This window comes from Chiloscyllium plagiosum, chromosome 7 (assembly GCF_004010195.1).
Source record: "Chiloscyllium plagiosum isolate BGI_BamShark_2017 chromosome 7, ASM401019v2, whole genome shotgun sequence".
Lineage (NCBI taxonomy): Eukaryota > Metazoa > Chordata > Chondrichthyes > Orectolobiformes > Hemiscylliidae > Chiloscyllium > Chiloscyllium plagiosum.
The window spans coordinates 52396734-52421461 of NC_057716.1; the positions used below are offsets into that span (position 1 = coordinate 52396734).

Here is a 24728-nt window from a genome sequence, read left to right on the forward strand (position 1 = left end):
GTATGCAGCATGGTCAGATTGGGAATTCAAAAAGTGGCGAATGCTTGAATGCGAAGGAGTGGGCATTCAATCTACAGAGATGACAAAATCTCAAACTCGTGGATTAAACCAACATTTCAAATGAAATCCTCATAGCTCATAAACAGCCTGCTCTTAAGAAGTGATCTGTATCCAACAAGATCTGCCCTATCAAGGGGAAGACCGAACATAAACAAAACATGCAAAAGGTGTGATGCTGTAAGTGAGACCCTTTCACACATCTCAGGCTGTTGCTTATTTGTTAAGAACTCAAGAATTAAACGCCATAATAAGATTGTGTACCAGTCGCAAAAGTACGTCTGTAGGTATGGCTGGACAACATGCATTGAGCCATGACTGGTTGCAAAGGACAGCCCACTATGGAAACCCGACCTCATATTTAAGAAGGATCAGAAGATCACGGTAGTTGATGTTACAGTGTGTTACGAAAATTACAACAAAGCTTTGGAAAGGGTAGGGGAAGAGAAAAGGCTGAAATACAACCACCGAGATAATGGGATTGATGGGAGGCTCTGAGCCGAAGTTCTTTGGCTTGGTAATGGCCGCTCAAGGCAAGGGACTGGGTCTCAATAATAGCCTCATGAACTTCCTCAGTATCGAAAAGTTCCAAATATCTACCTACAGATAACCAGACTTACCTTATCATTTACACTTGAATTACTACAACTCTTCAGTGATAAGTGAGCAAATGAGGAATAAATGCTGCAGACCAGCTCCAGCTGGAGACAATGACCAGGCCAAGAAAAAAAATTAAGGGTGCAGGTCCATTAATTTAACAAAATCAGTACAAGCACTGGACTGATGGTACAATCACACCTCGCCCTAGTTAACATCAGTACGACCCGGACCCTGGCCCATAGTAATGCTAGAGGATAGACATCATTGGCGAGCGACGTAAAGACTCAGAAAAGGCACTCATGGGAGTGTTTAAAAATATTCCCTAAGGCTTCATTGGCTTCCTCCTCAGAGCTGAAGGTGAAGCTGAAAGGAACTGGTGCTGACCTCTTCTTCACCAAGATTTGCTGGGTGCCTTTAGTCAGTGCAGGTGAGAAGAAAAGTTACTAATTGTGTAAGAGAGATAAAAGCTGGTGCAGGTTAAGAATGAGCTGGTATTGGTGATAATGGGTGAGCGTGCAGCACAATGAAGGATATTGGGTCAGTTGCGCATGGAGATCTCCCCATTTGCAAAGAGTGTGGTCGTGCACAATCCAAGATCTTTTTCCTTTACAGTCAGTGCTTCTATAATGCAATGGTTGCCTTCTTGTGTAACCCCGCGTTATAGAAAATCCGTGAGCACTTACAAGTGTTAGCGTTGTAATCGCACTACAGCCCACACATGTTTTAAAAGACTGCGCTGTAGAATGAGTGTCCCCAATTCATCAATCGCATTCCAGTGAATTCGCGTTGACGAAACACGCATTGTAACAGAATGACCTGTATTGCGTGAGGAGCCTTATGTCCAACACCTTTCCTCCTCCTGCTGTTGGTCTTGGCCTTCTCAGCCCAGAGGTCAGTCGTTTTTATCCAACTAGACAAAGGCAGTGATTGAGTATGATTAAAGTGGTTGAAAGAGCAATTGTTAGTGATGTCTGAGCAGGAGAGATGGGAAGGTGTTCCCAGTGAGTAGGGAGTAAGTGCAGAGGGCAGGTAGGTCTGGTAGTTTTGTAGGATGGGGTGGGTGAAACTATTGAGCGGACATGATGCAATACTGAAAACTGTATTCCATGAGCATTAGTAAAAGGACCATGGGTGGCCCTGTGAATGTGAAATAGCAGAGAGAAGATTTCGACACTTACCCTCATGGAGTACTGAAGATCATTAAATTACTGCCTGCACTCCTGGGCACTGCATTTCACCCAGGATGCTGCACTGACCCAGGCCACTATTTTATTTCTGGCATAATCTCCTTTTGCCAGTCATCAAGATCACAGCACTCTCATCCTCTTCATCATTCTATCCCCCAGAAACTCCAGGTCCCTGTCAGCAAACAGCAGTTAACCTACCTTTCTGGGCCAATTCTTTGGGGATAATGGTTTAAGGTCCTCAGGATGAAGGGCTGGCAGCGTTTGAGGTGGTGTGCCACTGAGCTTTAAATACGATGCCAACAATGTGAACACCAGATGGTCTCAGCAGTGGCAAGCCCTTCACCTATCCTGATACATGCTTGCATAAGATGGGCACCAAACAGTCCAATATTTGGTTAGTGAGGTGAAGAGCAGCAGATTACATTGGTAAGGCACAGTTGGTGCTTAATGATCATGCTTCACTTTGGTCATGGACAAGATGAGGTCATTCAGAGGAGGCACCAAGATAAACCCACCGAACAGGTGACCAAAGTTTTATTGAAGATTTAGTAGGTTTTAAGAGACATTGTAAAGGAGGAGAGGTGAAATAAAAGGTACCATGGGTACTAAATGAATACTAGGAGACAGTGATATTTGCAGATGCTGGAGATCAGTGTGTTGCTGGAAAAGCACAGCAAGTCAGGTAGCATCCAAGGAACAGGAAAATTGACATTTTGGGCCGGAGCCCTTCATCAGGAATGAGGCTGGGAGCCTTGGGGGGTGGAGAGATAAAAAAATGAATACTGTCTAAAGCTAATGGCTAAAATAAATAAGTTTGTTTCTGCTTCTCTTTCTCTCTCTCTCCCCAGCACACAAACACACACACATACATCTCATTCAGAAAAGGAAGGAGATTTTACAGAAGGAGTGAAAAATAACTGCAACTATTAGTATACCGTGAAGCAAAAGTCCATTCTTTTAGATCATATCAAGCTTAAATCCCATTTATTTGCCATTGCTTCATACATTTTACTACCTTTACATCAAAGCCTCAATCCAAAGCACACAAATGCTAGATCTCTGACTAACTGAACTCATTGTAGCCCTCATGTAACAACGACATTAAAGAATGGATTAAACTAACACCAGTGTTATATGAAACCAATCGATAAATATATTATGCCACTAAGAAACAACTGTAAAGGAGTGAAAAGACTGACTGCTCTCTCCCATCATGCCCACTCCAAAAGACAAATGTTGTGCAAGAAAATACTCAACTAATAATTTTGAATTCTTACGCTAATTAGAGGCTTCATCCATGGATAATGTAAAAGCAGAAATTAATTTTTGAGTTTGTTCAACTTGTTTACCCTTCTGAGGTTGAAGTGCAAATTAAAGGGACATGAGAAAACTCATTTCTGATTCATTCAAAGCTAGAAATGAACACTTAACTTTAAAAATAATAGCAGGATAAGCATTATCTCATGAACTGTGTACACGTTGAATTGAGAACTTTAGAAGTTTCCACTATATCACAATATATAAAAATATGGAGACGAGGGATGTCAAAAAAAACACTCAAATTAACAACAGAAATTTGAAGAGAGTATAGTCCACGAATGGTAAACATAATCTTTACCAAATATTTATGTTACAATTTATCTTTTAATCTTTATCACAAAGATAACAGAATGAATAATCCAACAAGTTAAACAATTGAGGACAGAAGTACTTTAGTACACAGACTAAAAAAGAATGAAACAGATTTTCAGTGTGGAGTTCCTGCATGTACCATATGTTGGTATTCCTAACATATGATCTGTAAGATTATACTTATAATAAGATCCCTTTAATCAGTACAAGTTGTAATTTTATTACAGTAGATACTCATTTTCTGGTGTTAAACACATTCTAAAACATCCTTTGTGGCATGACTGTGTCAACTGAATTTGAAAAAGCATCAGAGATAGTATATACGGATAATTGCAAATATCTGTTGTCTATATCAGTTTGGAATTTTTTTTTTTTAAAAATCAGACTTTTTAAATGTACACATCAATGAGAAAAATTACATTTCAACAACCAAATGTATTCTTTCTCCCTGAACAGAAATATTGATGGCACTGGGCAAAAGGTGTATCAGCTCTCACTCTGACACAGATTTAAAGCCATTCTGGAATATCTGCATCAAAGACATTGATAAGTTACAAATTACTCAAGGGAACCTATTTCATTTTACCTGGGCAGAAATCCTGAATTCACCATATTCTTTCATAAGATCCTGAGTTTCTTCAGTAGTTTCCCCAGCAGAGGTATGGGTGGAGAGGTAATATTCGCCTGTTTCTTGGATCCAGTCCAAAGCCTGTTGTGTGTACAGGGATTAACAATAAGGTAAATGTTCCACCTAAAATGGCAAAATTATTTCCTCAAATTCAGTGGCATCTGTTTGTTTTAGTCCTCCTCCCATTATCATTACATCATAAGATAAAACTCGAGCTTCACACTAAAAAAAAGAAATCACAGAGGACACAGCTCCATATGTAAAATATTGTATTAAACTGCAATTTATTATAGCAAGTCTTTGCCTCTTCCCCAGAGCTGGTAATCAAACCTTTGGAGAAAGAAATGAAAACAAAGTACGAAAGCTTACAGTGTTGTTTTTACTGTGCTATTCCTGATGCACACTGAGAGAATATGTATTAAAACTTTGCATTCCTCGTCATGATTTCTATCCAAAACCCTTCGGTAGTATTATTGATAGGAGCTCCCTTGAAAGATTATATGTTCATCACAGCTTTGCTTTCTTTGAAACAGAAATATGCACGCACTTCAAAGAATGCAAAAAAACTTACCAAGGCTTCAAGTTAATAATCAACAAAGGATTGTAGGTAACACCTACCTGTTTAGCACTTCGTTCAAACACCACATACTGCTGACATTGGTCTAGTCTTCTCTTTTTCATTGTCCAGAAATGAAGAACTCTGTTCTCTCTCTGAAGCAGCTCACTCAGAATAGCTGCAAATCAAAATGACACCATCACTTCCTTGAATTCTGACAGCATGTGGGGCTATTTTTCCAATATTAATTTCTACTAAATGTTTTCATTCGCTCAGAATGATGAAATAAGATTCAATTGCACTGCAGTTAAAGATGAACTGTCAACATCAGGAAGCTCAGAGTTAAAAGACAAATATGTGATTGGGTTAAACTCAAAATGTTTATGTAAAAGTAAAGTGCTGGAAGGTAAACCAATGAAAATTCATTCAAATATACCCTCCTGGATGACAACATTCAATCAGGGAGATTTAAACAATAGAAGTTTTATTTGGATTACATGCAATAAAAACTAGTATGAAAAAGATAAAATTAACAACAATAACAAAAAAAAAACAGATTCTAACTGTTGAGCAGCAATCTAAACTTACAAAATGTTATTATTACTTGAACTAACAAGTTGCTGGACAAAAATGAATATAGTTAATTTTCTGAGTAACAACAGTGGATGATATCCCAATGGTGCAACTTTTCTTGCGCCAAACCCACCTTTTACTTGCTGTTCAGGGCCTCTTGTATGAGCAGCCACACCAGGCATACTCACATTGTTCCTATGAATGTACTTCAAAAATACCTCAGCATTCCTACGCGCCAGAGTGCAGGCCTGTGAACACAAACAATAAGCTCATCAGAATCCATGTGCTCTTCAAACTGATCACACCAACTCCTCTTCATTCGTGCTTTCCATACATAAACACAGAAGGAGTGATTTACAAAGCAAGGAAATAGTGGCTGCCCTTCCCATCTGATGCCATGCTCAGGAGAACCTTTAAATGGGTGTCCGTCACTGCAATCTGAAGCAGGCAGGAGACCAGTTCCAAATGCAAGTCACAGTCTAAGCCAGCTGTCAGAAACCATCAGCAATTTTCAAATCAAAATGGCAGGATCTTGTATCACAAATGCTATGCTCATTCGGACCAGGCAATGGGCAGTCTAACAAGGGACCATTAAAAAATGGATAGATGCTTAAAGAATACGAATCTCATGACACTCTGAAACAGATTGGGGAGGCAATTTTGAGGAAACATCCATCCTGAACCCACAAATACATTACAACCTGTAAGTGAGCAGGTTTCAATCCATCCTCCTCTTTCATTAACCAATTCCACACAACACCACCTCGCCATACCACAACATTTTAGTGTTAATTTTCCATTTGGTTCGCCCACAGAGTCCTGGGATATTCCACTCCCCAGTTTGGTGTGCTGCCCACCAGTGACCAAAGAACACTGGGCAGCACACTGACTGAATTGGAAGCCCAAACCAAAACATTATTCAAAATTTTCCGCACAGCCCTTGTGACAGATGCCCAGCAAACTTACAAATCTGCTTTGGGTGAAATAACGACAGTTGGTACTTATACAACCCTTTAATGTAATAAAACATTGTAAGGGAATGGAGATTTCAAACAGTCAGTTTGGGCATGGTGAGTTATTAACTGTCAATATCTTTATAAAATTTGTCACTAGTATGTATTTTTTTTAAACTGGGCCAAGAATTAAGGTTAGGTAAAAGGTGGAGCAAGTTTTTTCCAGCTTTACACAGTGTATACAAGCTTTACTAGAGAATGTCTAATTGGTTAATTAGGTAAATAGTTCAAACTACTTCAAGCAGTGTAGCTCCAAAAATACAGGAGTCTCTGTGTAGTTTGCAAACTGAATGGAGACTTCAAGCAAAAGGAATTTTCGGAGGAGAGGTATTTTACATTTATTTTCTTCACTATCCAATGGTGGGCTTCTACTTTGATGCAACAGAAGATGAGGAGGTGTTTCTTCACTCGGAGGGTGAAATTTTCTATCCCCAAGCTCAGTTATTGAATAGTTCAAGACAGAAATCAATAGGTTTCTAGAGACTAACGACATTAAGAAATAAGAAGATAGAGCAGAAAAATGGCATTGAAGTGATGATCAGTTATGACCTAGAATGGTGGAGTATTCCACAGTCTAGGTCCTAATGCTTTCCCTCAACCTCTCTGTCTAAATGGAGACTATGTGACCATTGTCAATTGTCATGAAAACCCAGCAATTATCTTTAGGCAAGGAAATCTGTCAACCTTATCTGGTTTAGCCTACATGTGACTCCAGACCCACAGCATTGTGGTTAACTTTTAACTGGCTTCCAGACGATTAGGGATGGCTAATAAATTCTGGCCTAACTGATGATGCCCACATCAATGAATGATTAAATAAAAGTTAGCAATGCAATCTGATCGCTTACATTGGAAGCAACTATCACAATGTTACATTCATCCTTTGGCGAAAGAGGGAACCTGAAGAAGAGTTGAAGCTTATTGAAACTGGATGCTGGAAATGCATCAAAGGAGTTAGAGGAGGAACAAATGTTCAGTACTGCTTTGTCCAAGGTTTTTATATATCAACAAAATAGAAAGAAAATTAAGGTAATAATTAAACAATTAGTAGTTGTTTATTTGTCAGTTATTCAACTGGAAGCATTTAAAGACAATAATTGCTGAGTTTAATTAATTGCAATGTTGCGTTGCAGGGTTCTGAACATTAAAGGAGTAATTTTCCAAGGCTGTACTGATAGCAGGAAAGCTCATCAGCCATCAGTGCATTAGCATCCCAAATCAATAAATTTATAATGTGCTTTTAAACCATCGCATTATTTAGCCATAAAGGGAATCAGAATCCAAACTGAAGCATATTTTATTAATGAGCAATATCATTAAAATAATTAATTGTCTTATTAATCCTTTCATGTTCAAATGATAAGTGCAGTGAAAATGTTTCCAGTTGCGTGGAAAAGCAGAATTAGAGGACTTAAACATACAATATTCACTAATGAATCCAATAGGGAATTCAGGACAAAACCTCTTAACATTGATAGACTAAGTGTGATTAGAATACGAATCTCATGACCACAAGGAGTAGATGAGGTAAGTAGCAGAGGTGCATTTAAGGGGAGATTAGATAAACACCTGAGGGAGAAAGAATTAAAAGGCTATAGTGCTTGAGTTAGACAAAGGGCAGTGGAATAAGATTCATGTGGATCATAAAACCCAGAATGGACTAAATGGTCCATATTGCACATTTTTTGTAACATTTACTTCTAAGTAAGTTAAAGCACTGATCAAAAAAACAAAACAATCAGTAGATGACCATTTAATTCAGGGAGATTACAGGTTGGTTAAGAGGGGAAATTGGAAAATGTCACACCCTTACAGTAGTTTTAACAGTAGAGGCAGATGGCAGGGTTCTGAAGTACAGGGACTTACTTTATTTTAAAGTCTTCTCAAGAAAATAAAGTGGCAGTGCCTTTAATAGAATCAATGGAACAATTGCCAAATATTTTATGCACTGTTTAGTCCACTTCTGATGAGGACTTTATTTTGTTTGGACAGAACTTAAAGCACATTACTTCTACTGTGGCCACTTGAGTGCTTTAAAAAGGGCTTGAAATTCTTGAAGACAAAGTATGTGGAAAGCCTGAATTCTGTTGGGAGTGGAGAATGTCAGAGAGAGCATGCCACAGGCAGAGTGAGCACTGCAATAAAACTTCAGGTTGAGCTCAGGTATATTGAGATTTTTCCGGGAGCTAGCATGTGATCCAATGAGGCTTCAGGAAGGGTCCCAGAAGTTTCCAACAGAAACTTTCTGGAGGGGATTATATTTTAAACACAGGTAATTCTTCTACAATGCAATGGTTGTGTTCTTGTGCAACCCCACATTATAGAAACAATGCTTAAAGTGTTGGTGATGTAAACATTTGCGCTTTAGAAACAGTGTCCCCAATTTGAAAATTGCATTACAGTGAATTCATGTTGATGAAACGCGCATTATAGCAGAAAAACCTGTACTTGAAGTCTTCTTTGTAAGGAGTAAAAATTCAAATAAGAGACAGCATGTCTTCATGACCCCAACTCCCTGCCAATGGAATGGCTTGATGCCAGCAAATTTGGGGTCACACTTTTGATGCAGCCTCCAGCAGTCAGCTTGGCATGTTAGAGGCTCAGGTCTGGAACTAGGCGGTACTGAGTTCCAATCCGGGACATGTGTTGGAAGAGCAGGCCCTCAGGAAATTCAGACCATAACTTTTTAAGCAGACTGGGAAAGATAAATTACCTTAAGAAAGGCTTCTTTTTGTTCCAAATGCTTGCTTATTAATGGTGTCACATGGTCAGTGTCAGCATTTGGCCCCAATTTATCTTGGCCTCTACACCAGTCTTCATCCCTTCTGTACTCTTGTTCCAGACTCTCAAGGACACTGCACACCTGATAACAGGGAACAAACATCAGAGTGGACAACTCAACACACACAGCTTCCAAGATTAAGCAATTATACAGTCATGGACCACCATATTGGCCTTGACTCAATAATAACACTGTCACCTCTAAGTCCCAGGATCAAGGATCACAATCCAACAGCACATAACCTAGATTAATATTTCAGCGTAATGCTAAGGGGAGAGCTGTACCAGAAGAGGTGCTTTTTCTTATAAGAGATGCTTTCCAGTTCAAGTCAATGAAAAATACCGAAGTATTATTTCTAGTGGAAGAACAGATCTCCTATTATCCTGGAGAAGACATATGTCTGTCAGGACCTGGTGGATGGATTGCAACTCTTCACAAAATGCAGCCAAGAGTTCAGGAGAGTTGACACTGGAAGCTGGCATAAATATCTCTGCCTCATTTTGTTGCTAAGTGACTAATTATCTCAGTTATACTCTGAAATTATATCCATAGTGCATGGAATTTATAAACCAAAGCTCATCTGTCAAATATGACTTAAGTAAATTTGTGAACACAAAGTACAAGACACAATCAAGTGGAAACTCATTATAATGCAGCATTTGTCAATAAATTAGTGAAAAAAATTAATGTTTTTGCTGTTATAATTCAGAATTTCAGCTTTAGCACTTTAAATACCTATGTATAATGTCTAGATAAAATGCATGCTTGAATTTTCTACCTGTTCAGATGTCTTATAGAAAGCCACAGATGCGTTAACCAGTTTGAGTCTGTCCTCCATCTTCAGCATTAGCTGTTGCCAGTGAAGTGCTACTTTCTCAGCACATTCTCTGATGGCATCTGAGTCATAGTGGCCAGCTTGTAGCATGGTCTCAGCCTTCTGCTGTACCTGAAGGGCACTTTGGTGGGTTTTCTGTAAAGAAGTGGCATGAAAGAGGGACTATGTGTAGGGAGGAAAGAGAGGTTTGCACAGAAATGCCAGACAGATGGTAAAAGGGATTAGGTGTGAGTAATGAGATGTAGGAAAGTTAAACATTTTTAAAGATTTGCATTGAAGTGTTAATTCTAATAACCAACAACAGTAGAGAGGAAGAATATCATTTTAAGGGACGTAACAAAATTTGCATTCTCGACATACTTTGATCTTTATAGTTAGGATCTGATTTTATCTCAAAGTGTTTAAAAGCATGAAGTTTAAAATTGAGGTCAGCAGGGGCTCATGTGAATCCATAATTACTGTTGCTTTTTAATTGTGCACTATATGGAGAAGGAGAAATATGAGTGATCTAACATTCACATGGATTATGTCCAATTTAATTTGTACATGGAAAAGTAGTGGATCAAGTGGGAACAATGTTTTGGCAATATTTCCCTCATCTCCAGTGTTTTCAAAGTCAAAATAAAAAACCAAGGAAAATGATTCCACCTTGTGTAGCCTGAAAAGTAGCAGTGGATGATTTAATTGCTGTAGATTTTATTTTTAAAAATGTACTATCTCAGCATGGACCTGCCATCTTGTCAGTAGAGATGCAAGGTAAGAAAAGTGCCCAAAATAACTCTTGGTTTTGTCTTATATTTGCCTCCCTCTTCTGTCAAACTGAAACCCTCAGAAAAGGGTATGAAAATAGAGCCCCATAACAAGGTGTGGTTTTGTTCTGCAAGCAAACAGGTTGCAGATGTCACGATCAAATAGTACTTGCCTACAAAATGAGAGAAAAATAAATCAAGACCTTCCTATAAAAGCCCTTTGTTAAACTAGTTTACTAAAAAAATGTTGGTGGAACATAGATTAACAGATTGGCAGCTTTATGACGCGAGATGATTTTGGATAATACATCAGGCAGTTTGGTGTTTCTTTTTGGATTAATCAATTGCCAATGTCAATTTACAATTAGCAAAGGTAGGGAGACGAAAAACACCCAGAAACTATAGACCCATCAGTCTAATTTTTTTTGGGGGCAAGTTACTAGAATCTTTCATTATGGATGGAACACTTGACAAATATGAACTAATCATGTAAGTATTTGGTTAATTATTTGAGACTATCACAAAAAATGTGGTATACAATATATGGGAATGTCTTTGGATGTTATTAACATGGACTGAGAGCTATGGTACGTGCACATTAGTACCCTTATCAAAATGGTGTCCAGGGTATTTCACATTGGAATTGTGCACACATACCTCCATTGCTTTTTTGAAATCTTAACCAGTATTCATAGCACCAAAACTGGGTTTCAAATAGCTGAATATTACAACCCTAAACTAGAAACTGTGTGTGATGATGTACTTTCTGTTATCGTCTCTGAACAGCCAGTCTAATTTTAAGGCTCTGTCCCACACTTGCAAATCATGGGACCATTTTAAATAACTCAGCATCTTAAGATAATCCCCCGCATGAAGGGATTGTCTTATGAGTAAAGGCTAAATAGGTTGGGACTTTACTCTCTGGAATTTAGAAGAATGAGAAGTGACCTCATTGAGACACATAGGATTTTTAATGGGATTGGCAGAGCGAATACTAAAAGGATGTTTCCGCTCATGCGAGAGTCTCGGACTAGAGGGCATTGTTTCAGAATAAGGGGGTGCTAATTAACTAAAGGTGAAATGGAATTTCTTCTGTCAGAGAGTTGAGGATCTTTGGAACTCCTTGCCACAGATAACTGTGGTGGCAGAGTCCTTGTTTCAACTAAATGCTGAGATAGATAGATTCTTGATCAGTAGGGATATCAAGGGTTACAAGGAAAATGCAGGAAAATGGATATGAGGAATGTTGGATCAGCTATGATCCTATAAATGATGGAGCTTGAGAGGTCGAACAGCCTACTCCTTTTCCTATTTCTCAAGGTGTTAAACAGCTCAATTAGATCACCCCTTAATCTTCCATATTTGAAAGAATGTGAGCCTATTCATTGCAATCTATTCTTATAATAGACACCCTTTAATCTCTGTCTCATTCTGGAGAAATTCCATTACCCTTCCACTATTAATTAACCTTCATGAGATGTGATGCCCAGAACTGAACATAGATTCATAAAAACGGTCTAATCAGAATCCTGCACAGCTGTAAAATGAACTTTTACCCCAATGAACAATCAAGACTGTAAATATGGCCCTGGCATGCAATTCTTCAGGATAATGTCTTGTGCACTATTAAATGGGAATGAAGGAAACAGAAATATAAGGATGGCCTATTTGTTATTAATTACTGGAATACTGAAACAGGAGAAGCGGGGAAAGGGCAAATCATCACATAGAATTTTCACTTGGAATTTGGTATGAAAATTCAGGTAGAAGATACCATTTTTACAAAGCAAGAGTTTGTAAATCATTGACCTTAAAATGGCTTTTGTTGAAATTTTGTCCGAAATAATTCAGAAAAAATCCTGTAAGCTTAGCTAATAAGAAGGAAGTTAGGTATTCCAATAAATTCAGTATGATCCATTGTGATTCCATCAGTTGTACTGCAGAAATGGGTTGTTAACACCTTCTGGCTTATTTTTATTACACTTTATTTGATGCATTCAAACTTTTTTTATAGCACAGGATATCATTTTTATAAGTTAGATAAATGCAATTCATTACAAATCTTCTTTATTACTTTTGCAGCTCATTTCATTTGAGCTCCAATATGATAACACAGCGAGAGCTGCAATACAAAATGTAAATAGAGTTTTTGTATCACACTTCTGGCCAAGTTCCACAAGTCGGTCAGGAACAGCTCTGAGGAAATGATCTTCCATTTAGTCACATCACATGCTAATTTATTATTTTTAAGAAGTTTTTGGATCATTCATATGTATTTGCCAATTCATCTGTTTCACTCTCTAAGGAACTGTGAATCTTTATTGTGTTACAAAATAAAGCAAGTGGAAAAACATGTGCAAAGTCAGAGATACATCTAGTGCTGTTTGTTAGTTTTTAAAGGACATGCAAAGTAAATCCATTCAAGAAGACAGAACACAAATCCTTCAATTTAAATACCAATACAAAAGTAAGTATTACCTCTATGGCCAGCTGAAATTGCTCATGTTCTCGCTGAAGCTGTTCTGCCTCAGATAGTGAACTGGCATTAACAAGGCTTGCATTGAGCATAGACTCTCCATTTCGTATCCAGCCTAATACCTGCAGGAGAAAAACAGAAGTTCAATATTGTATCCTCTTAAAGCATTCTCACCATAGTGTGTTCGCTGATTTCCCTTTTAATTGGTTAAAGATGAATATCTTCTGGAAGTACAAAGATGTGAAATTCAGTCTTTTACAATCCTGCCTGCACAGTGCATGCACCATGGTCAATAATAATCCCTAAGGGGATCAGAGACAGATGGTTCAACTGTTCTTTTGTTGAGAAGAAAAGGAAGAGGACAAAGTTATAGAATTGTCAGGACTACTCTTTGTCCAAAAATAATGTATAGATTCCAGTACTGCTACTATATTAAACAGATTCAACTCAGTCATTGTAAGCACAAAAATCTGTATCTAGAGCAAAACACCATTGATTGTTCAGCATTTATCCACATTATTAGGGATTATCAACATAGCTTTCACAATTGTGATGATAGCCCTACTTTAAATTTTACAAATATTGGGAGAAACAAAAACATTCAATTAGTTACTTCTGTATTATGATCAAGTATAATTAGTTATCATTTTCATGAATACCATGTTATAATATGTATGGACATTCCTATCAATTAGAAAGTTTTGTGGGACTCAAACAAAACATTGATATTTGTATAAGCCCATCATTATTTAAGACAACATTGTTCAGCATTCAACTGTCAATGATATAAATGACAGAAGGCAGTAATCCTGAGAAATTTGATTACAGAAGGGAGAGCCCAGATAAGGGAGTACTTCCCACTTGTTAAGTAACATTAAGCCTTTTGGAATTACTTTCCATTCAGCATACTCATTTCTTTCATCATACAATGTCACACAGCATTAAGAATCTTCTACATTTAATTTATTCAACATATATTGGCCAAGTACTTCTCTCAATTTCAAAATACAAGACATTTATTTTAGCTGAAGTTGATAGAGTGACCTCTCCGCGATTTGTCTTGAGCTTTAGTCACTATTAGTTTGCTCCCATTCAGTGTCATTCACAACTTTAAGGTCATCTAATTGAAATATGTGGCTATATCTAAAATGTTTTGCAACTAAACTGATGAGCAAAATTAGCTATGAAAGATTCTTCTGTAATTTAATCTTAGTGTTACCCTCACACTCTTAAAAACAGATACAGGGACACAAGAAAGAAATTTAAAAGCCTCAAGTTTGCTAAACAGGATATTACAAAGGTGTGCAATGTTGTTCATTGGAGTTGGTAAAATAAATCACATTTATTCTCACTCATAATGGGAAGAGGTGCTAATTGTATATGGTGTTCATTATTGATTAATTATAAAAACAGAAAGAACTGTGGATGCTGTAAATCAGGAACAAAAACAGAATTAGCTGGAAAAGCTCAGCAGGTCTGGCAGCATCTATGAAGAAAAATAACCTTCCTCAGAATTTATTAATAATGTTTAATTGTGTGCAGGCAGTGCAGATTTATTGGTGATTCATTTGTACCCCTATAATTCGACACAGACTGAAACCATGTTTTTTTGAGTTAGGAGGTACATGCTTGAAATGCATATCTCTGTAAATGAATGCTATAGAAGAGTATATAAACATAGATTCCAGTTCTAGCTATCACTAACTGGCTCTTTGGAGTGTAATAAAGTATGTCCACTCAGCTAGCAGTTAAGTGCTGAAAATAATCTGTGAGGCAAGAGAATCAACGCTTGTAAAGGTTGCTTTCTTGGTGTGACGTTAAATCAGGAGTGAAGGGATTTCAAATTTCTCTCTTTAAACGCTTGCTGAAAGTTCCACATTTTCCACTAGTTTACTTTTTTTTTCTTACTTTGTGTAAATTGATAACCGAATTCCACACCAATAAAGACTGGGGATCTACATACCTGTGTGTCAGTTTGGTTGAAGAATAATGCGTGGTTAGGTTGTGGGTACGGGATTTTGATTAAAAAAAAGGACTCTGTCCTCCAGTTTTAAATGAAAAACAGTAAGGACTCAAAACACAGATTACACTTTAAACATTATTTTCTCCTTTACCTGTTTAACCTCTGCCTGTAGGTGACGAAGCTGTAAACATTGCTCGAGGCGCTTTTGGGTCTGGTCAGCATTCAACTCGAGCTCTTGTTGTTTATCATGAAGAAACTCCAGCAGTTCCTGCACTTGTGTTCCTAGATCCATGTCTTTATCACAAGTTAGTTCAATTCCTGATTAGAATAAACACATTTCATAGCTTATTTGAAAATCTCTGCCTTTTTCACATGTCTCAGCACCTGAATTCTTCTCAGCCTTCATTCAGAAATGTTAGATTCTGGAAAGGTTCCATTGGTATGGAAAATATAAAAAAAATTCTACAACTAAAGAAAGGAGAGGTGCAGAAAACTGGAAACTAAAGGCCAATTGTTAAATGTCTGTTGTAGAAGTTGAGTCAGAATAGATCATTAAGAAGGTTATAACTGAGCACTTGCAAAAATCAAGGTAACCATGAAGAACCAGCAGTTTTATGAAAGTCCTGTTTAATCAATTTATTGGAATTCTTTAAAGCAGGAAATTGTGCTGTGTATGAAAGGGAGACAGATGATGTACTATACTGGATCTCCAGATAGCATTTCACAGGGTTCCACATGAAATGTTATTGCATGAAGTTGGAGCTCCTGCTGCGCCTCCAACTTTGTATAACTCATACCAATGACTTAGATGAGGAGAGTAAATACATCATGGCTAAATTTTCAGATCACACAAAGATAAGTAGGTAAGTGTGTTGTGAATATGATGTAACAAAGACACAGAACAATATAGATAGTTTAAGTGAGAGGGCAAAAATCTGATTGATGGAATATGATATGGGAAAATGTGAAGTTGCTCATTTGGCAGGAAGAATAAAAGAAGTATTCCTCTAATAACTGCAGAATTCCAAGGTACAGAAGGATCCAGATGTTCTAGTGTATGAGCCACAAAAGGTTTGTATGATACAGCAGCAAATGGAATACAATCCTTTATTTTGAGAGGAGCTGAACATAAAAGTAACAAAGTTATACTTCAATTATACAGGGCATTGGTGAGACCACATCTCAAATATGATGTGGAGGTTACTGCATTTATTTATTGGACTCCTTACTTAAAGAAGGATATAAAGATATTAGAGGAGTTTTACTAGATTGCTACCTGGAATGAATGCCTTACAATGAAAGATTGGTTTGGGTTTCTCCGCTAGAGTTCAAAAGAGTGGGGATTCAAGGATTATCAAAGATAGACAAAAATGTGGAATTTGGAACACAAGCAAATCAGCTATGCACTTACTGAAGGGTGGAACAGGCTGAAAGCCTAGTTTTGCTCTTAATGTGTTTGTTTTCATGTTCAAGACCTCTCACTTTGAAGTAATACTATCCTCATTCCCACTTCAAACAATAGAAAATAATGTCTTTAGAAACCGAACTGCACAACTAAAAGTTTGCACTTTCTTAAATAAATTGGATAACTTTTGGTTAGAACTTCTTTTGTAAATAAAACTAATGATATTTAAATGTACTAGTAGCTACATTAGACCCGGTTAGCCTTTCATTAATTTGTATTCAACTAAAAATACATTTCTGGTTGGAAATGACAAGATGTCCCTGAAATATCACTTTTGTATAGCACTACTGTGGAATTATGTGAGAACTGTCAATTGTGGTTCTCTAATTACAGCACGGATAATAGTTAGCTGTTGCATTTGAACTCCACTGAGCAAAACTCTTTCTCGGAAGGTTAGTGCATGTGGATGCAGCGTTCCACATTCAAATATAAATGTAAGGAGCAGACTCAATGATATATGAAGGTCCTACTAATCTCAATTCACAATGATTCGTTGAGAGTGCCTCACTTATAGTAATATAGTTCCTGCTTTAAGGAAGAAGAAAACTCTCAGGTAATCAACAGCAAACATGACATCACTGATTGCAACTACCAAGATAATACCAATTCTATTTGTGGGCCCTGGCACACCTATTTGGGAACAATGCAAAAAAGTGCTTCCATAGGTTTGGACCAGTAAGAGTCAATTATCGAGCAGTGCCATCTATTGTAAGGCTATCTACTGCTTTCACGCTCACAAAACTGCCATCACTAAAGACTCACTGTGACCTTATACCTACTTCTACTACTTTCCAGACACAAAATAATGCTGACTTTCATGGATGATGTTAAAGAGTGACAAATAAGATTACTCTTCTTGCCATAAGTTTAAAAATCACACAACACCAGGTTATAATCCAATAGATTTATTTGGAAGCACTAGTTTTCGGAGCACTGCTTCTTCATTTTTTAGAAACAATTTAAATGCATTCCAGGTATTACGCTACTAACTTACCCCCAAACCTGGTTCTGTGACTATTCCTTTCATTAAGTGTTTGTGATTGCCATTTCAGGATTTAGCTTCAGCCTTGGTAAAGTATGTCGACAGATTTACCAAGGACTGTAAAAATTGCTGACCTCTTATTCTGTCACTTTTAATTATCTACTTCATTTAAATTTCACCTGAATTTCACTTGAATCTCAATTTTATGATCGTGCCATTTGGTTACTTCTCTATACCATAAGTTATGCATTGTGATCTGACTGCCAAATCCATGTGTAAATAGCATACAATTCTGGGAGATTTAATTTCATTGCTAGTTGTTTGTACACAGAGTGAACTGGTGCCTGAATTTTATTCAAAAGGTTTGAGTCACACCATGTTATATCAAGAAACGGCTGAAGGCATTGGATACTGCAAAGGCTACTGGATCTGGCAAATTTTGCAGTACATTATGAAGGCTTATACTCCCAGCCGAGAATTTGCCATGCCCCCAGCCAAGTTGTTTCAGTACTGCCACAACGCTGCCATCTACCTGACAATGTGGAAAATTACCAAGGTAGGTCCTGTTCCTACACCATGTGGTCTACAGCTGTTTAAAAAAAGGGTTGCTCATCACCACTCCTACCTAAGGGATGGGTAGTAAATGCTGGCTCAGCCAACAAAACCTACATCTCATGAATGAATGAAAGATAGCTAGTCACCAGAGTCCAGCAATCTGTCCTCCAACATACTCCTCGGGTTACCGAGGTGCCTTCCTGTTGGAGTGGTAGTGGTCGAATGGAACATGAACCTACTATCCTTTCTCACAGTGGCAACATTCATCTTCCCACAACAGCTACTTTGCCAGTGCCCACATTTTTGCTTGTCCATCTGCCCAAACTGTTCCCGCTCATGTAAAAATGATGCAGCCCAACATCAGGCCTTTGACATCCAGAGCAGCACAAGGTTATCCTCAGAGACCATCTGCAGTCTCTTCCAGCAGACTTCCACCAGCTGAGCTGCAGTCATCGGAGTAACACTATATGAGCATAACTCAGTCCAAAAATCAACTTCCTTTCTGGTGGGATCCTCCAGGAATCTGTTCCATTCACTGATTTCTCTCCATCTCCTGTGCACGAGCTGAGTTATGAAGTAACCTGCTGTCAGGCCTTTTATCAATGGGTTCACTGAAAGGCTGCCTGTTCAGTAATGGCACAACTACAGCACTGGAGGGATGAACCTAATGCACAAAGTTCCACACTAAATTATAGAACAGGCTGCAAGAAGTGGTAAAAGGAACTAAGCTTCTACATTACCTGAGGCTTGCACTTCCATGATATACTGATGTAAATCTTGGCCCTGCTGAATGACATCAAATGTCATGTTGTTCATGGCCAGTTTGCGCTCTGTGTGTCGCTGCAGTCGCTGTTCAGCTAAAGTCAGATCTTCTGTATTAAAATCGTTCATTTGATGAAGCAGATCTTCATTCCAGGCATCTAACTCTGCTGTCACCTAATAAAGTAGTACAGATATGGACCAGTGATGAAAAATGGGTGATAAAATGAAACATTATGTTAAAGATTGATGTGAATGTACTAATTACTCTGATGTATAGAGAAAGGGAAATAGTTTTATGTTCTGTAAATAAACAAAACCATTTGAAAAGTTTAAGCAGTGCCTCTCCTTTTGTATAGTTCCCTGCCAATGGGCGTGTACTTTTACAATAAGGTGTAAATTCAAGTAAGGTAACTTGATTTCAAAAACAAGTTTAAAAAAACACAGCTGACATTGCTCATGAAATAAGATTGTAAAGTTGTTAAAGAAAAATAACCAAAGAACTCCTAGTCACTGGGCCCAAAATGTTAACTCTGCTTTCTCTCCACAGATGCTGCCAGGCCTGTTGGATTTTTCCAGCAATTTCTGTTTTTGTTTGTGAAGCTGTTGCATGCAGCCAATTCAACACGAGCATGGAAACTCGCCACAGAAAAACATGTAAGTTACAAAAAGGGATTGTGAAGTTGGGTAGAACACTTGAGGATTGGGAGGCAGGAAGTTAGAGTTTGGTGTCTGTAAAGTGCTAGCGGGGAAAGCATTGTGTGGCCCTTTTAAAACATCATGTACTTTTTCTGTGTTTAGAGATTTAAAATGGATGTCTGTGAGCAGCAGCTTGAAAGTTTCCAAGTACACAGCCAGCACCTGAATTGAAACATTTGTATCAAAAGGCCACACAGTTAGCAGGCCAAGCAGCAGTTTTTACCAAGATGACAGGCTTTTGAATTTAGCCAATCAATTTGAACGAGGTACTCAGATACCAAAAACCTATTAAATTTATGAATAATGGTTTTGACAACACAGGACTGATCCTATTGTAAGAAATATTTATATGTCATCAAGGGCATAAAAAGAAGGGGCAGTTGGACAAAGACCCCAGAGCTAATTACCATCTGCCAGAGCTAATGGCCTTCAGTGATCGAGAGAGAATTACTGGCTCTCATAGTATCCTCTATGACTTAGAGAAAGCACAATCTAAATAGTAACGGTACCAATGACCCAACTAGTTAATATCCTTGATAGAAGAATTGGCGGAGAAGGTATTCCTGACAGAACATTCCAGAAGACATGTAACCTGGCTGTAATTTCAAAGGACTAAGTTCTAGTTGTATTTTAATATAGATGTGACTTATATTTATTGGAACAATATACCATTAGAATCTTGCTTTATTCAGGATTTATTTGGTTTGTTAATAGCCTAGTTAATTAGAGTTAGATAAATAAATTGTTACTTGTTGATTTTAAAGTGAGTATCAGGGATTTATTTTATTTAACCACTAGAAGTTGCTGAAAAAACAGATTACACCCCTTCTCACACTCCTTTTATAGATTATGGGACAGGTGTCCTCTTTGGGTGTTTTGGTTTTAGTTCTCAGAGGAGGGTCAACCTCCACTTTATAATGAAGATCATTTAGTTCAATCAGACAATGTCAGAACTTAGACTTCACGTCAGCAAATAATTTTAATAACACTTATCCATCCTGTTCAAACTCCCTCTGAACATCGTGCTGGCTAATAGTTTCTCTTTCCTTAGAGTTGATAAAGTGTGCTGATGAAGGGCTAAGCCTGAAACATCCACTCTCTTGTTCCTCAGGTGCTGCTGTGCTTTTTCCAGCACTACACTTTATTGACTCTGACTTCACCAGCATCTGCAGTCCTCACTATCTCTCTTTCCCTAGATAGTTGTAATTCAGGAATTCCTGTTTTTCGTGCTCAGGATAGACTGTTGGGGAGGAGTTCCTGACAGGGTCAGTAAAGGTTAAGTACATTGTGCTAGTACAGGGAACTCCAAAGCTCTTGGGATATTGAGGCTCAGACCTCCATGTTAGATAGCCTGCATGGTGCTTTAAGGTATCATTTGTTGGGTGATTCAGATTTGGAACAGAATGGACAGCATTGGACAAGTTGCTGCTAACAGGGATTACAGAATGGCAGGCTGACCAGGAGAATACCAGAGCTGACAATGGCATGGAGACAGGCAGCTGTTCTGTTGGATGAGGTTATAGAGGTGGAAATAGACTGTCATTTTGATGAACAACTATCAGACAAAGCTAAAAATGAAACTGAAGTTGCAAACAGTCCAGTTCAACCTGTGACAATGACAGGAAAAGATGTTATAATTAGTGGTTAACATATGGTATTTGTTGTTGGGGGTTCGGGGGCGAGGTGGTGGAGAAGGAAATTGTGACCGATCCAGCAATGTCTGTTGTAAATGCAATCTGAGAACAATCGATCATCGAGTGGTTGAGAAACCTTGGCTCTTTCAAAGATCTGTCACAGATGTGATGGTCCAAATAGACACCCTAATTTCTAATATAGTCACCTTTTCAAAACATTTAATGAATTCTGTTGGGTACAACCTTTCTGATCAGCTGAAATTTTCAAGGTGTTCTGTCATCCTAGCCATCACTATGGACTGCTAATTTCTCACCAACAGAAGTTCAGGTGACTAATCTACACTGCCTAGCTTCCCTCTGACAACTTCCTTAACTTATGGAGTCGTAGCAGGATGTGGCTCTCACATTCTTAAAATTACAAACTGAGAAATATTGACAATCCTAACCATTTATCCACACCCTGAGTTCTATTATATGGAGAAACAGAGGTTGATTTCCATGTAAAATCGAACCATTACTACAGAAACTACAACTACTACTGTTACTACTATAGAACATGAATCATTATTTTTACTGATCTCTATCTTTCCTCATAAATTGTAAGTACAGGTAATTTATAAGTTCCAGTTAACAAGTGCCTCTTATCCAACATTGTGAAATATGTTGTAAATGAAAGGCAATAATTGGCCAGTATCTTTAGAAGACCTAAAACTCTAGAAAGATTTCCAGTCAATGTTTCCACCTTAAAGAAGGCAGCACTTTTATTTCATACTATCAAACTTATGACAGGAGTCTGACACTAAATATGATGATACAGGGCAATTCTAGTTCCTGCAGTAAAAGAGATGTTTACTCACAAAAATAAAATCAAAATGTCATCCTATTTTCTACTTTGTTTTCCATATTCAACCTCATTTTTCATTCACCCTCATTCTGACTCTACTATCCCTACCCCACCCACGTCTTTCCCCTACAATTTATGTGTTAGCAGCTGAGCTCTGTAGACTCAAGATCTGATGGAACAGTCACAGCTCCCTAGGGAAGTACTCCAACTGCTTGCTAAAGGTCAATGCTGCTATGTAAATCATAGACTTACCTCAATTGTGTACTGCTCAAAAATCCTAAGCTGCAAGAAAATATCTAACTTGATTTTTCGCTCGTGGAAAAGCTCTTCCATCTGTCCCTGGGCTTCATCGAGCTGCTGGAGAACACTTTCAATGTGGCTGATGGAGCTATTGTGTGGGGTTTTATTGTTGGAAATTGCAGAGTCCCTGTGGCAAACCAAAAGTTTAACATTAAAGCAATTCACGTAGCAGAAAGCTGTGGCTGCAAATTTTCAATAGCACTCACAACTGTTGAAATATACAAAACTGAAAAGGATTGATGAAGGTGCACTCAACGTTCATTCAGTGTGATAAGCATAAAAAAAAACACTTACTTGAAAAAAGTTCAACAAAGAACATACTTTTTTGCATTATCTGACATTTGACCTCAATACACTAACAAAGGCAAGAAGTAGATTAATCCACACTGATTTCTGTCAAAGGCTATAAGCTGTTAAAAAATGTTTAACACTTCTCTAAACAAATTTACAGAACCAAAAAGGTTGCCCATGCTTGTTACGAATAAATGAAGTCTGTTGTAAAATAAATACTATATCTAAAAATAATACATTTTTACAATACCATTTCAATTGATATCTTATGGATGATTAAGCATACTGTAAAGGCAGTTTGTTGCATTACTGGTTGTGTTATGTCTGAAACATTGCTCAGGATAATGAATGTATTTGATTTCTGTCAATATTTACCTGTAATCGGCAGTACTCACCTGAGTTGTTGAATTAGGTCCTCCCCTTCCTTAATGACATTCAAGGTTGCCTCAAGCGTTGCTGTTTGTTGCTGCTGAAACTGTTTGATAAGTTCCTGCACTGCATCCACCGAGTCAGCACAAACATCTTCCAACAGCTCCTTTTGAAGCTCTTCCATCCACGCCCATAGCTGTAAGAGGTTAAAAACTGGAATTACATGGAAATTAACATAGCAACCTCTCTTGACTATGTATTCCTCACGAGGTATATCTAAAACCTTAAAATATTTCTTGAAGACCATCTGCCACTTTAGTAGTTGGCTACTGAAGCAATCAGTTTTACAGTTTGTCCTGCTTTTACCATAGTTGACGTGATTTATTTTGAAAGCTTCCAAGTGTAATGCATCACTTCAGACATAATTACAACTGTGGAGAAAGGCCACTTTAGCTTTTTCTGAAGCCCTGTCTAATGAAGCAGTGTCTTAAAAGATGTCTCTGTAAAATAATATTAGTCTTTGCAAATGAACCAATGACACCTGACAAAACTCTGAACACTTACACACAAATTATAACCCTATCATACACTTGTGTTTCTGTTTATAAAATAATTTATTGCTGGTAGGTTTGAAATAAATGTAAATAAAGAGATTAGCACATAAAATTGAAATGCATGAGATTTGTGGTCATGTGCTGACGTGGATTGGTGGCAAACAGGAAGAATAAACGGAAAATCGAAAGAATTGCGGATGCTAGAATTCAGAAACTGAAACTGCTGGAAAAACTCAGCAGATCTGGCAGCATCTGTGGAGAGAAATCAGAGTTAACGTTTTGGATCCAGTTAAAAATCACACAACACCAGGTTATAGTCCAACAGGTTTAATTGGAAGCACACTAGCTTTCGGAGCGACGCTCCTTCATCAGGTGATTTATCACAATCACCTGATGAAGGAGTGTCGCTCCGAAAGCTAGTGTGCTTCCAAGTAAACCTGTTGGACTATAACCTGGTGTTGTGTGATTTTTAACTTTGTACACCCTAGTCCAACACCGGCATCTCCGAATCATGACGACTATCGACACCACTAAACGTTTTGGATCCAGTGACCCTTCTTCAGAGCTTTAATACTAAACAGGTCTTTTTCCACAGTGGGGCACTGCGGGGATCAAGGCTTGGGCCCATCTATTTATGATATATTAATGATTTGGATGAAGGAACTGAATGCAATATCTCCAGGTTTGCAAATGATACAAAGCTGAGAGGAAGGGTGAACTCTGAGGAGGATGTAGAGATATTCAGTGTGATTTGGACAAGTTGAGGAGGTAGGTAAATGCATGGTAGATGAAGTATAATGTGGATAAATGTGAGGCTATCATTTTGTTAGAAAATGCAGGAAGGCAGATTATCATCTGATTAATGATAAACTGGGAAAGGGTGATGCGACTTGGGATTCCTTGTCCACCAGTGGCTAGAATTAACCATGCAGGTGCAGCAGGCTGTGAAGAAGACAAATACTATGTTGGCCTTCATAGCAGGAGTATTCAAGAACAGGAACAGGGATGGCTTGCTGCAACTGTAAAGGGCTTTGATGAGACCTCACCAGCTTAAAGATACTTGGTTGGCTATTTAGGACTGAGCTGATTTCTTCAGCCAGAGAATGCGGTGAGCCTGTGGAAATGCCTGCCACAAAAGTGGTTTAGGCTAAAACATTGACTGTTTTCAAGTAGGCTTTAGATATAGCTCTTAGGGCTAAAGGAATCAAAGGGTATAGGGAGGAAG

At 38.0% G+C, this 24728-nt stretch overlaps 1 protein-coding gene across 11 annotated transcripts in view; it reads right to left on the reverse strand.

Moving 5' to 3' along the window:
• Positions 1–24728, reverse strand: part of kalrna (kalirin RhoGEF kinase a) — a 713874-nt gene that overhangs the window by 283650 nt on the left and 405496 nt on the right. For 9 of the 11 annotated variants that reach the window (XM_043693729.1, XM_043693725.1, XM_043693728.1 and 6 more), the window contains exons 12-21: positions 22976–23145; positions 22242–22416; positions 18794–18989; positions 15203–15369; positions 13091–13210; positions 9807–10025; positions 8960–9109; positions 5367–5481; positions 4723–4838; positions 4063–4185 (exon numbers count right to left, since the gene is read on the reverse strand). In XM_043693729.1, coding sequence (XP_043549664.1) covers positions 4063–4185; positions 4723–4838; positions 5367–5481; positions 8960–9109; positions 9807–10025; positions 13091–13210; positions 15203–15369; positions 18794–18989; positions 22242–22416; positions 22976–23145 — 1551 coding nt within the window. The remainder of the gene's footprint in view (positions 1–4062; positions 4186–4722; positions 4839–5366; positions 5482–8959; positions 9110–9806; positions 10026–13090; positions 13211–15202; positions 15370–18793; positions 18990–22241; positions 22417–22975; positions 23146–24728) is intronic. The other 2 variants (XM_043693727.1, XM_043693737.1) reach the window with 1 other exon arrangement.